The sequence below is a fragment of the Sciurus vulgaris genome (assembly GCF_902686455.1).
Source record: "Sciurus vulgaris genome assembly, chromosome: 1".
Lineage (NCBI taxonomy): Eukaryota > Metazoa > Chordata > Mammalia > Rodentia > Sciuridae > Sciurus > Sciurus vulgaris.
This window is the reverse complement of record NC_136461.1, coordinates 103,692,306-103,706,575: the sequence shown is the minus strand read 5'-3', so window position 1 is coordinate 103,706,575 and position 14,270 is coordinate 103,692,306. Positions and strand designations below refer to the sequence as shown.

The window sequence follows — 14,270 nt, the reverse complement described above, 5'->3', positions numbered from 1 at the left end:
AAAAATTCCACCAGAAAACTTCTACAACTCATAAATGAGTTCAGTAAAGTAGCAGAACATAAAATCAATGCTCATAAATCTAGTGCATTTTTATTCATAAGTGGTGAATCCTCTGAAAGAGAAATTAGGAAAACTACCACATTCACAATAACCTCAAAAAAAAAAATACTTGGGAATTAATCTAACAAAAGAGGTGAAGTTCAATGAGAACTACAGAACACTAAAGAAAGAAATTAAAGAAAACCTTAGAAGATGGAAAGATCTCCCATGTTCTTGGATAGGCAGAATTAATATTGTCAAAATGGTCATACTACCAAAAGTGCTATACAGATTCAATGCAATTCCAATTAAAATCTCAATGACGTACCTCATAGAAATAGAGCAAGCAATCATGAAACTCATTTGGAAGAATAAGAGACCCAGAAGAGCTAAAGCAATCCTTAGCAGGAAGAGTGAAGCAGGGGAATCACAATACCAGACCTTCAACTATACTACAGACCAATAGTAACAAAAACGGCATGGTATTGGAACCAAAACAGACAGGTAGTTCAATGGTACAGAATAGAGGACACAGAGACAAACCCACATAAATACAATTTTCTCATACTAGACACAGGTGCCAAAAACATACAATGGAGAAAAGATAGCCTGTTCAACAAATGGTGCTGGGAAAACTGGAAATTCATATGCAACAGAATGAAACTAAACCCCTATCTCTCACCCTGCACAAAACTCAACTCAAAATGGATCAAGGACGTCAGAATCAGATCAGAGACCCTATACCTTGTAGAAGAAAAAGTAGGTCCAAATCTTCATCGTGTCAGCTTAGGACCAGACTTCCTTAACATGACTCCCAAAGTACAAAAAATTAAAGCAAGAATCTATAAATGGGATAGATTCAAACTAAAAAGCTTTTTCTCAGCAAAGGAAACTATTGACAATGTGAAGAGAGAGCCTACAGAGCGGGAGAAAATCTTTGCCACACATACTTCACATAGAGCACTTCAGAATCTATAAAGAACTCAAAAACCTTTACATCAAGAATACAAACAACCCCTCAACAAATGGGCTAAGGAAATGAGCAGACACTTCACAGAAGAAGATCTACAAGCAATCAACAGATATATGAAGAAATGTTCAAAATCTCTAGCAATAAGAGAAATGCAAATCAAAACTACCCTAAGATTTCATCTCACCCCAATTAGAATGGCGATTATCATGAATACAAGCAACAACAGGTGTTGGCGAGGACGTAGGAAGGTACACTCATACATTGCTGCTGGGGTTGCAAATTAGTGCAGCCACTCTGGAAAGCAGTGTGGAGGTTCCTTAGAAAACTTGGAATGGAACCACCATTTGATCCAGCTATCCCACTCCTTGGCCTATACACAAAAGACTTAAAATCAGCATACTACAGTGACACAGTCACATCAATGTTCATAGCTGCCTAAATCCAATAACTAGACTGTGGAACCAATCTAGATAACCTTCAATTGATGAATGAATAAAGAAATTGTGGTATATATATATACAATGGAATATTACTCAGCCATAAAGAAGAATAAAATTATGGTATTTTCAGGTAAATGGATGCAATCGGAGAATATCATGCTAAGTGAGATAAGCCAATCCAATCCCCAAAAACCAAAGGCCAAATGATCTCACTGATAAGCAGATGATGATACATAATGGGGGGTGGGAAGGAAGCGAGGATGGAGGAAGGATGGATTGTATAGAGGAAAAAGAAGGGTGGGAGGGGTGGGGGGGTAGGAAAAATAACAGAATGAGATAAACATCATTACCCTATGTACATGTATGATTACACAAATGGTGCGACTCTACTTCATGTACAACCAGAGAAACAAGTTGTACCCCATTTGTTTACAATGAATCAAAATAAATAAATTATTAAAAAAGTGGAGTAAGCTTAGGTAGTTTTGTTATAATTAACACATACAATATATAAAGCTTGGCATCTTAGTGGAGTTTTTATGATGTAATAATTTATCTCAGTTTTGTCAAGTCAGAAAATATAAATTTGCCTGTTTTATAGTTGTTTTCTGTTTGCTTTCGTTGTTGCTTTTTTATTTTAACTAAAATAGTAACTCTATATATGATTATACCAACATTTCTTTATTAATTCCTCTTGGGTGTGCGTTTTAAAATCAATAATAAAGTAAATGCAATTATTATCTTTCACTTAAAGTTTTTTGGACATATACAAATAGGTGGGAAAAAATAATAAGTTAAAATTGATGAATCAATTAATATGTTCATTTTAAATATTCCAATTTATCTGCAAAGCATCCATTTTATTAATAATTTTAATTTCCCAATCTAATTGTTTTTGAGAGAATTTTTGCTTTCCTTTCATGACTATATTCACTAGTGGAGTTGAGTATTTTTCAAATATGCATTTAAAGATTTGTTTTTGTTCAGTTTTGTTGGATTCCTGTATTTTTCATGCTAATCTTTAGAAACCCTTTTATACAGTATAGTTATTAATCCTAACCAAAATTAAGTGATGAATTCATAATAAAAGTTTCACATCTAGCTGTGTTGATTTTTCAGTGTACAGGTATTCTATTTTTACATATGGAAATTCTGTGACTATTCACTTCTATAGCTTTATTACTTTGTGTTTTATTCAAGTTTCTTCTATACTGCAAGGCTAAAAAGCATGGTCCTCCATCGATTTTGCTACTGTTCCTAATACTGGTTTTTATATTGAGATGCTTCACTTAATGAATTGATTCAAAAGTTATCTTCCTTGTTCCTTTTTTATATAATATGTCATTATGGTTTCAATATCTCCTATTGCAAAAGATTAGCAAATTTTCAATTTTTAACATTTAGATTATTTTTATTAATATTTACATTTTGTTAAATGTAATTTCTTTGCATATAAAACAAAGGTTCATATGATATATAAATGTAACAAATATATAAATATATACAAACATATTTTTGCATATCACTAATCTGATTTTAGAAATCTGAAAGAAATTTGTCATAAACATGAATTTTTATATGATTAGAGAGAATTTTTTTAAAAAAAAGGTTATCCTGTCATAAGCCATAACATGAATGAACCTTAAAGGTATTATGCTAAGAAAAATAAACCAGTCACCAAAGGACAAATACTGTAAGATTCCATTCACATAAAGCACCTAAAGTAGTCAAAATCAGAAAGATAATGCACAAAGGTAGTTGCCAAGAACTGGGGAGGGTGTGGAAGGAAAATTAGTGCTTAATGGAAACAAGTTTCCATTTTGCAAGATGAAAAAAGTACTAGAAAAATATTTACACAATAATGTGAATGTATTTAATACCAGTCAACAGTACATGTAAAAAGTGTTAAGGTGGTAAATTTAATGTTATATACTTTTGCCACAACAAAAATAAAACACAAACCATTCTAACTTATTCATATAAAAGCACTAAACAAAATATTGGCTAACAAAATCAAGTCACATTTTAAAAATATATCATGAGTGCAGTTATCCAAATAGTCCAAAATAAAATATGTATCCTAAGAACAAATATGATTAGCACTATTAGAGAAAAAAAGACGCAAATCAAAGATTTGATCAAGATTAGTAAATGTAAAACATAAGGGACAAATACAAAAAAAGTGGGGGTTACAACATAAATATCAGGCTGACTTTGAGGCAAAAGGACAAAGATAAAAGAGCAAGACAGTATGAGATTTCATCATGCTACTTACAATGATGTGCAATTTAAAACTTAAGAATTGTTTGTTTCTGGAATTTTCTGTTTAATATTTTTGGACTATAGTTAACTATGGATATCTAAAACCATGGGAAGTGAAATGATAGACAAGGGGGACTACTATGTTTGACAATCATGTATCCAGTGTTATGGTTTGGAGGTTTGTTTACTCCAAACTCATGTTACAAACTGGTTGCTATTGTGGCACTGTTAAGAGTTAACTATGTAATCTTGAATCAATAGCCCAATCTCTGTAAAAAATGAAGACAATAATAGGTATTGCATACAACATTATTGTAAGGATTAAATTAGATGAAAGTAGGGTATTCAGCACAGTGCCTGGCCATGTACAAAGCAAAAAAATAAATAACTAGCACTTTAAATTTTAAAGTAAGTCAATTCACCTTGTAAACTGAAAAATGCTACACAGATATAAGCCATTTTTCTCAAACAATGAATAGCTAAAAAGTCACATTAAATGTTTTTAATATTAATATATGATAATACTTCTCAAATAGTTATATTTAAAGCATTTCTGTTCCTAAATGTACACACATACTCATGTGTGTTTAGCATTTAAATGCTAAATACTTCTAGGGAAAAGCTAGCAGGGAAAGATATATTTTCTAATCCCTAGTTATCCAAATTAATCAAATTATTTTCTAATATAACATGTTGATTAAAGTACAAATTTGCATCTAAATCTTACAATCTTTCACCTATAAGGCAAAAAAACCCTACCTTTTCTTCTTTTTCAATTTCAAGTTGCTTCTCAATGGACAAAAGTTCATTTTTTAGATTTGCTAGTTCAAGCTCCTAAAGAAAAGAAACATGAAGTTTTTAAGTACTTCCATATATTTCTCAAGACAACAAAAACATAAACTAGGACTCAAGTAAATTCAACTCTCTATACAGAGAAATAAACTCATCACAAAATATCTTTTAAAAACCTACAGTTATGAAGGTTGCTAGTTGAATATAACTGGATTTCATTTAAACAAGTCTTTAATATAAACTCATCAGAAAATATCCTTTAAAAACCTACAGTTATGAAGGTTGCTAGTTGAATATAACTAGATTTCATTTAAACAAGTCTTTAATAGTTTTCTTTAAAGAAAGACTTAACACCGTATCTCACCAAAGATGCTTTCATTGATGATTGTTCTTGTTCTTTGCTCTTATAAAGTCCTAATTCTGAGTCTCTTTCTTCAACAATTTTATCATATTGGTGCTATATTAAACAAAGAAAATTGGTTTAGGTCCATTAAAACTGAATTGTCTTTGATATCCTAATATTTAATATTTGAAGAAACTGATACTTATAAGTTTGTGTGTATATTTATACATATTTCAATTATATTATGTATATTTCAATTATATTTTTTCATTCAAACAACTTGAACAGTCTTGAAAATATACTAACAGAAGAGCAAGAAATAACTCCTTTTAATTAGAAACACTGAATTTCATCATTTAAAAAATATAGTAGAAATACCCAGAATTTTTAGAGAAGTGGCTGATTCAAAATCTGAGAGAGAATATACAAAATGAACTTTGAAAATTTTGCCATGACAAAGAGAAAGTTATCAGAGACTAGCAGAGTCAAGTCAAAAAGACTTGCCAGTCAGCTTGAAGAGGTTCCCACTGGTCAAAGGTAGGATAATTTGAGAATCAATATGGATAAAAATTTCACTGAACAGAAACATAACATGCTTAAGTCTATGAGTTCATAATAATATTCTAATTATTTTTTTAAATCTTCATTGGTTACCTCATAAAAATGTTTAGATTCTAGCAAAAATTTTTATAAATGAAGAGGTAGATACAGCCTACCTCTTCTCCAAGTCTAAAGGGGACAGGCCTACTTTCCTAATAGAAGTATTACTCTAAACAACAATAAAAAACAGAGGACACTCACATACACAACCAACATTAAGTCTATCATCTACTTATTACTTTATTAAAAAAATTTTAGTGTTAGGTATACGCAGAGAATACAAATATTAATAAGAAATATACCCTAGGTATGTTCCTTAAATAAAAGATAGAAAGTGCAATGAGACTACTAGAATTCAGAAAGAATGATTACATCTATCTAAAATATATGATAAGGATATTTACTCAAGGAAATGGCACCCAAGCCACTGTATGATTAAAATCTAAACTTAGAAAAAGGGGATCTAAAGTATTCCAGCTGTATTAGTCACTGTTGTACAGACAATAATTTTCCCTAAGAAATCAGAATATTTTGTGTCCACTTCTGATCAGAAATATGGTCCCAATAAATAATTTTTATGACATAAAGTTACCTTATGTTTTTCCATAAGTGCTACCATTTCAGCTATTTTATGTTGACATCGTATATCAATTTCCTTCTGTAATTTTACTGCTTCATCAGCTATTACTTTTGCCTTCTCAACCTGTAGTATTAAAAGTTTCTTAAAATTAACACACAAAACCAAATTAAACTTAAATGTAAAAAGCATATGCTCTACTTATATAAAATGCAAAAGTCAAACACCAGGAAATCAGAAAAATAAGTAGAAAATGTACTCTATTTTGGTATTTTACGGTATTTTATCAAGTGAAATGACAATGAAACACTGATAAATATTTAATCTTTTAAAAAAGTAAATGCTACTGAATACTCAAGTATTTAGAATAATAAGGATACTTCCATTTTTTACTTTTAAACTGATAACAGCCACTAATACAAATTTATCAAAACTTCTTAAAAATCACAATTTAAAAACTGAGAATATTTATTACTTTTTTCTTCAAATGCTAAAAAACACAAAATTTTAGTATAAGTTCTAAACACAGTGAGATTTTCCTACCTCTCCCATAAGATTTTCTTCTGATATCTTTTTGTCCTCAATTTCTTTTTGATAGTTGTCAGACATTTCCTCAAATTTTTGTTTGGTACTTTCTAGTTCTAACTCTAATTTATTGATCTTTAAGTAAAAAAATAGCATGAATATTAGTAAATGCTGTGGATTACTTGAAATATTCCATATTCATTTTGTGTTTTGTGAATCTTAGATAATTTATTATGGAATAATGATTGGATCATTTTCCTTATATTTTTTCATATGGTGAGACATGCTTTATTTTTCACAAAGTCTATCTTGTCACCTAAAATATGTAGACTTGATAAGTAATATAAAATAAGCATTCACATATTTATTTTTGAAGAATTCAACAATATTTAAATTGGTCAATTTTAGATCCACATATTTTATTACAATAAGTACCTATTCCATTTGGACAGAAAACTCACATATTCAAAGAAAAAGCATACTCTAATGAGATTTTCTGTAAAAAGGAAACACCCTCAATTCCATTGCTTTCACATACTTTGTATAAATATTCACTGAGCTGTACAACTCAAATGTAATCATTGTCAATAGAGAAGGGCCCTGGATTAGCACTCACACTCCAGGTTCACTTTTATCTTAGGGCAAGGATGAATTAGAACTGGGGAAGGGTGGACATGGCAGGGACAGAAATAGGGAAAGGAAGGCATGGGTAATTTAACAATGAATCAGACTGTATTCTTTATCCATGTATCAATCATCAACTCTAAGATACAGAATATTACCAATTTTTTTAGACTGCATTTTAATTCATTGTACACAAATGGGGTACATCATTTCATTTCTATGGTTGTACACAATGTAGGTTCATACCATTCATGTAATCATACCTGTACACAGGGTAATGATGTCTGTCTCATTCCACCATTTTTCATACCTCCCCTCCCTCTCATTTCCCTCTACATAATTTGAAGTTCCTCCATTCTTCTCCTCTCACCCCCGACCCCCCAACCCCCATTATATATCATCCTCCACTTATCAGGGAAAACATTCAGCCTTTGGTTTTTTGGGATTGGCTTATTTCACTTAGCATGATATTCTCCATTGCTGGTGGAGTTGCAAATTGGTGCAGTCACTCTGGAATGCAGTATGGAGAATCCTCAGAAAACTTGGAATGGACCCACCTTTTGACCCAGATATCCCACTCCTCGGTTTATACCCAAAGGACTTAAAAGTAGCATACTACAGTAACTCAGCCACATCAATGTTTATAGTAGCTCAATTCACAATAACTAGATTGTGGAACCAACCTAGATGCCCGTCAACAGATGAACGGATAAAGAAACTGTGGTATATATACACAATGGAATATTACTCAGCCAAAAATAATATTAATATTATGGAAAATTATCAATATTGATAAAGGCTTCTGAGTATCCCTCTTCATTAGTTTTCCCCTACTGCCCCCTCAAGTGTAACAAATATTCTTCATATTTATAAATAAATATTCTTTATTCCCATGCTCTTCTTTATAGCTCTATTTCACAATTACATATCCCTAATATCTGTTTTTGAACTTTATATAAATATTTTCACAGTGCATGTATTTTTTGTCTTGCTTTTTTCTTTCACAGCATGTACTAGATAGTTATGAATGTAAACCACATTCATTTCCTCTGGATAGTAGTGTTCCATTATATTAACATAACACAGCTTTCTTTATATATTTAGTTCTTCATAGATGCTTTAAATGTTCTTGTAAACATCTCCTAAGTGCAAAAGTATAGCATTTATAACATATGCCTAGGGAATTGCTGGGTCACAGGGCAGGTTACATGTTCCACTTTATACTTAAGTACATGTACTAATTTAAATTCCCATCAACAGTGTTATGACTTCTACATCCTTCACAAATTCATCAACAATTGATACTGTAGGATGAAAGAATTTGAAGTTTTGTCATTTAATTTGCATTTTCTTGATTATTGAACATCATATATTTAACTCTTCATATTTGCTGTCCTGTGAAGTCTTTCATGTCTGTTCATGTCTTTCACCCATTTATCTTTTTGGTGTTTCATCTTTTCTTAATGACTTGTGAGCAATCTTTATTAATTACAGGATTCAAATTCTTTTTTCATCCTACAGTTGGCTCTTCATATCCATAGGTTCTGTATCAGTGGATTCAATCAACCTCAAATCTAAAATATTAGGGAAGAAATCTTTACAAAACATATACAGACTTTTCCTTGTCATTATTCCCTTAAAAATAGAGTACAACCATTTATATAGCATCTATACTGTAATATGTATTTTTTTTCCTTCCCTCCCATCCCTCCCACCTCTCTTTTGCCTCTATGCAGTCCCTCCTTCCTCCATTCTTCTCCCACTCCCAACACCCATTAAGAGTCATTATCCGCTTATCAGTGAGATCATTCCTCTTTTGGATTTTTGAGATTGGCTTATCTCACTTAACATGATATTCTCCAATTTCATCCATTTGCCTGAAAATGCCATAATTTTATTATTCTTTATAGCTGAGAAATATTCCATTGTATATACATACCACAGTTTCTTTATCCATTCATCAATTGAAGGGCATCTAGGTTGGTTCCACAGTCTGGCTATTGTGAATTGAGCCCCTATGAACATTGATGTGGCTGTATCTCTGTAGTACGCTGATTTTAAGTCCTTTGGGTATAGGCCAAGGAGTGGGATAGCTGGGTCAAATGGTAGGCCCATTTAAAGTTTCCTAAGGAATCTCCACACTGCTTTCCAGAGTGGCTGCACTAATTTGCAGTCCCACCACCAAAGTATGAGTGTACCTTTTTCCCCACATCCTCACCAACACCTATTGTTGCTTGTGTTTTTGATAATCGCCATTCTAATTGGGGTGAGATGGAATCGTAGTGTAGTTTTGATTTGCATTTCTCTTATTACTAAAGATGTTGAACATTTTTTCATATATCTGTTGATTGCTTGTACATCTTCTTCTGTGAAGTGTCTGTTCATTTCCTTAGCCCATTTGTTGATTGGGTTATTTGTATTCTTGGTGTAGAGTTTTTTGAGTTCTTTATATATTCTGGAAATTAGTGCTCTATCTGAAGTATGAGTGGCAAATATATTCTCCCACTCTGTAGGATCTCTCTTCGCATTGCTGATAGTTTCCTTTGCTGAGAGAAAACTATTTAGTTTGAATCTATCCCAGTTATTGATTCTTGCTTTTATTTCTTGTGCTATGGGAGTCCTGTTAAGGAAGTCTGATCCTAAGCCAACAAGGTGAAGATTTGGACCTACTTTTTCTTCTATAAGATGCAGGGTCTCTGGTCTGATTCCGAGGTCCTTGATCCATTGTGAGTTGAGTTTTGTTCAGGGTGAGAGATAGGGGTTTAGTTTCATTCTGTTGCATATGGTTTTCCAGTTTTCGCAGCACCATTTGTTGAACAGGCTATCTTTTCTCCATTGCATATTTTTGGCACCTTTGTGTAGTATGAGAAAATTATATTTATTTGGGTTTGTGTCCGTGTCCTCTATTCTGTACCATTGATCTACCTGTCTATTTTGGTGCCAATACCATGCCGTTTTTGTTACTATTGCTTTGTAGTATAGTTGAAGTTCTGGTATTGCGATACCCCCTGTTTCATTCTTCCTGCTAAGGATTGCTTTAGCTATCTGGGTTTCTTATTCTTCCAGATGAATTTCATGACTGCTTGCTCTATTTCTGTGATGTTCATCATTGGGATTTTAATTGGAATTGCATTGAATCTGTATAGCACTTTTGGTAGTATGGCCATTTTGACAATATTAATTCTGCCTATCCAAGAACATGGGAGATCTTTCCATCTTCTAAGGTCTTAATTTCTTTCTTCAGTGTTTTGTAGTTTTCATTGTAGAGGTCTTTTACCTCCTTGGTTAGATGGATGCCCAAGTATTTTATTTTTTTTGAGGCTATTGCAAATGGAGTTGTTTTCCTCATTTCCCTTTCAGCTGTTTCATCGCTTGCGTATAAAAATGCTATAGATTTACGCGTGTTTATTTTATAGCCTGCTATTTTGCTGAATTCATTGATGAGGTCTAGAAGTTTTCTGGAGGAGGTTTTTGGATCCTCTAAATATAGAATCATGTCATCCGCAAATAGTGACAGCTTAAGTTCCTCTTTTCCTATTAGTATCCCTTTAATTTCTTTAGTCTGCCTAATTGCTCTGGCTAGAGTTTCGAGGACAATGTTGAATAGAAGTGGTGAAAGAGGACATCCCTGTCTTGTTCCCATTTTTAAAGGGAATGGTTTCAGTTTTTCTCCATTAAGAATGATGTTGGCCATGGGCTTAGCATAAATAGCCTTTACAATGTTCAGGTATGTTCCTACTATCCCTATTTTTTCTAGTGTTTTGAGCATGAAGGGGTGTTGTATTTTGTCAAATGCTTTTTCTGCGTCAATTGAAATAACCATATGATTCTTATCCTTAAGTCTATTCATATGATGGATTACGTTGATTGATTTACGGATGATAACCATCCTTGCATTCCAGGAATGAACCCCACTTGATCATGGTGCACAATTTTCTTAATATGTTTTTGGATACGGTTTGCCAATATTTTGTTAAGGATCTTAGCTTCTATATTCATCAAGGATATTGGTCTAAAATTTTCTTTCCTTGATGTGTCTTTTCCTGGTTTGGGTATGAGGGTGATATTAGCTTCATAGAATGAGTTCGGTAGGGTACCCTCCTTTTCTATTTCCTGGAATACTCTGAGAAGTATTGGAATGAGTTCTTCTTTGAAGGTCTTGTAGAACTCGGCTGAGAATCCGTCTGGTCCTGGGCTTTTCTTGGATGGTAGATTTTTAATGGCTTCTTCTATTTCATTGCTTGATATTGATCTGTTTAAATTGTGTACGTCCTCCTGGTTCAGTTTGGGAGGAGCATATGTCTCTAGAAATTTGTCAATGTCTTCGGTACTTTCTATTTTGTTGGAATACAGATTTTCAAAGTAGCTTCTCACTATGTTCTGTATCTCAGTGGTGTCTGTTGTGATATTTCCTTTTGCATCATGTATTTTAGTAATTTGAGTCTTCTCTCTCCTCTTTGTTAGTGTGGCTAAGGGTTTATTTTGTTTACTTTCTCAAAGAACCAACTTTTTGTTATGTCAATTTTTTGAATAGTTTCTTTTGTTTCAATTTCATTGATTTCAGCTCTGATTTTAATTATTTCCTGTCTTCTACTACTTTTGCTATTATTCTGTTCTTCCTTTTCTAGGGCTTTGAGGTGTAATGTTAGGTCATTTAGTCGTTGACTTTTAATTCTTTTCTGGAATGCGCTCCATGCAATGAACTTTCCTCTTAGTACCGCTTTCATAGTGTCCCAGAGATTTTGATATGTTGTTTCATCATTCTCATTGACCTCTAAGAATTTTTTCATCTCCTCCCTGATGTTTTTTGTTATCCATGTTTCATTCAATAGCATATTATTTAGTCTCCAGGTGTTGGAGTACTTTCCCTTTTTTATTTTGTCATTGATTTCTACTCTCAGTCCATTATGATCTGATAGAACACAAGGCAGTATCTCTATTTTTTTGCATTTCCTAAGGGCTGCTTTGTGGTATAACATATGGTCTATTTTTGAGAAGGTTCCATGTGCTGCTGAGAAGAAAGTGTATCCGCTCGTTGATGGATGGTATATTCTATATATGTCTATTAAGTCTAAGTTATTGATTGTGTTATTGAGTTCTATGGTTTCTTTGGTTGGATTTTGTTTGGAAGATCTATCTAGTGGTGACAGTGGTGCATTAAAGTCGCCCAGAATTATTGTGTTGTGGTCTATGTGATTCTTGAAATTGAGAAGGATTTGTTTGATGTACAGGGATGCACCATTGTTTGGGGCAAAAATATTTACTATCGTTATGTCTTCCTGATTTATGGTTCCCTTAAGCAGTATGAAATGTCCTTCTTTATCCCTTCTGACTAACTTTGGCTTGAAGTCCACTTTATCTGATATGAGGATGGAAACCCCTGCTTTTTTACTGAGTCCATGTGCGTGGTAGGTTTTTTCCCATCCTTTCACCTTTAGTCTGTGGATGTCTTTTTCTATGAGATGAGTCTCTTGCAGGCAGCATATTGTTGGGTCTTTCTTTTTAATCCATTCTGCCAGTCTATGTCTTTTGATTGATGAGTTTAGGCCATTAATGTTCAGGGTTATTATTGAGAAATAATTTGTATTCCCAGTCATTTGGCTTATGTTTGGTTTTTAAGTTGGCTTGGTTTCTCCTTTGAGTGCTTTTTCTCTAAGGTAGTTCCTCCCTTTGCTGACCTCCATTGTTGTTTTTCATTTCCTCCTTATGGAATATTTTGTTGAGAACATTCTGTAGTGCAGGCTTTCTATTTGTAAATTCTTTTAACTTTTGTTTACCATGGAAGGATTTTATTTCATCTTCAAATCTGAAGGTTAGTTTTGCTGGGTATAGAATTCTTGGTTGTCAACCATGTTCTTTCAGAGCTTGAAATATGTTGCTCCGGGCCCTTCTAGCTTTTAGAGTCTGGGTTGAGAAGTCTGCTGCTATCCGTATTGATCTCCCCCTATATGTAATCTCATGCTTTTCTCTCGCGGCCTTCAAAATCCTATCTTTATTTTGAATGTTAGGCATTTTCATTATAATGTGCCTTGGTGTGGATCTGTTGTGATTCTGTGCATTTGGTGTTCTGTAAGCCTCTTGTATTTGATTTTCCATTTCATTCTTCAGGTTTGGGAAATTTTCTGATATTATTTCATTGAATAAGTTGTTCATTCCTTTGGTTTGTATCTCTGTGCCTTCCTCAATCCTAATAATTTTTAAGTTTGGTCTTTTCATGATGTCCCATAGTTCTTGGAAATTCTGTTCATGATTTCTTACCATCTTCTCTGTTTGGGCGACTTTATTTTCAAGATTAAATATTTTGTCTTCATTGTCTGAGGTTCTGTCTTCCAAGTGGTCTAGTCTGTTGGTGATGCTTTCCATTGAGTTTTTTATTTGGTTTATTGTCTCCTTTATTTCAAGGATTTCTTTTTTTTTTTTTTTTTTTTGTTTGTTTTTTGAGAATCTCTATCTCTTTGTTGAAATGATGTTTTGCTTCCTGCAGGTGCTCTTTCAGCTTATTGGTATTATCATTCATTGCCTGCATTTGCTCTCTTATCTCATCCTTTGCTTTGCGAATCATCTTAATCATGTATAATCTGAAGTCCTTTTCTGACATTTCTTCTACCATCCTGTCATTGGATTCTATTACTATAGAATCTAGATTTGTTTGGATCATTTTCTTCCCTTGTTTTTTCATGTTGTTCATGTATCTTCCCCTCTAGCGCTGCAGATCTGGGGTATTGAAGATTTCCCCCTATAGGCTTTTAGTGGCCCTATAGGTTTGTAATATGTATTTTATAATCTAGAAATGATTTAAGTATATGGGAAGATATAAATAGCTTATGTGCAAATTCTATGCCATTCTGTATAAAGAACATCCACAGATCTTGTTATCTGAAGGACATCCTGGAATCAATCCCCTGTGGATAACATGTATATTAAATATTTCTCCCAGTTTGAGATTTGTTAATTAAATAGAAGTTATTAATTAGAGCATGTATGAATTTATCAATGTTTTCAAATAAGGTTGTTTTATCTTGTTTAGAAGTTCTTTATCACCAGATCACTAAGATACTCTCCATATCTTCCTCAAATGTTTCGAAATCCTACCTT

General features: G+C 32.9%; 1 protein-coding gene across 1 annotated transcript in view; it reads right to left on the bottom strand.

Moving 5' to 3' along the window:
* The window catches only part of SYCP1 (synaptonemal complex protein 1), a 172,519-nt gene that overhangs the window by 34,219 nt on the left and 124,030 nt on the right, over positions 1-14,270 (bottom strand). The window contains exons 25-28 of the mRNA XM_079136081.1: positions 6,570-6,686; positions 6,042-6,152; positions 4,871-4,963; positions 4,474-4,548 (exon numbers count right to left, since the gene is read on the bottom strand). Coding sequence (XP_078992207.1) covers positions 4,474-4,548; positions 4,871-4,963; positions 6,042-6,152; positions 6,570-6,686 — 396 coding nt within the window. The remainder of the gene's footprint in view (positions 1-4,473; positions 4,549-4,870; positions 4,964-6,041; positions 6,153-6,569; positions 6,687-14,270) is intronic.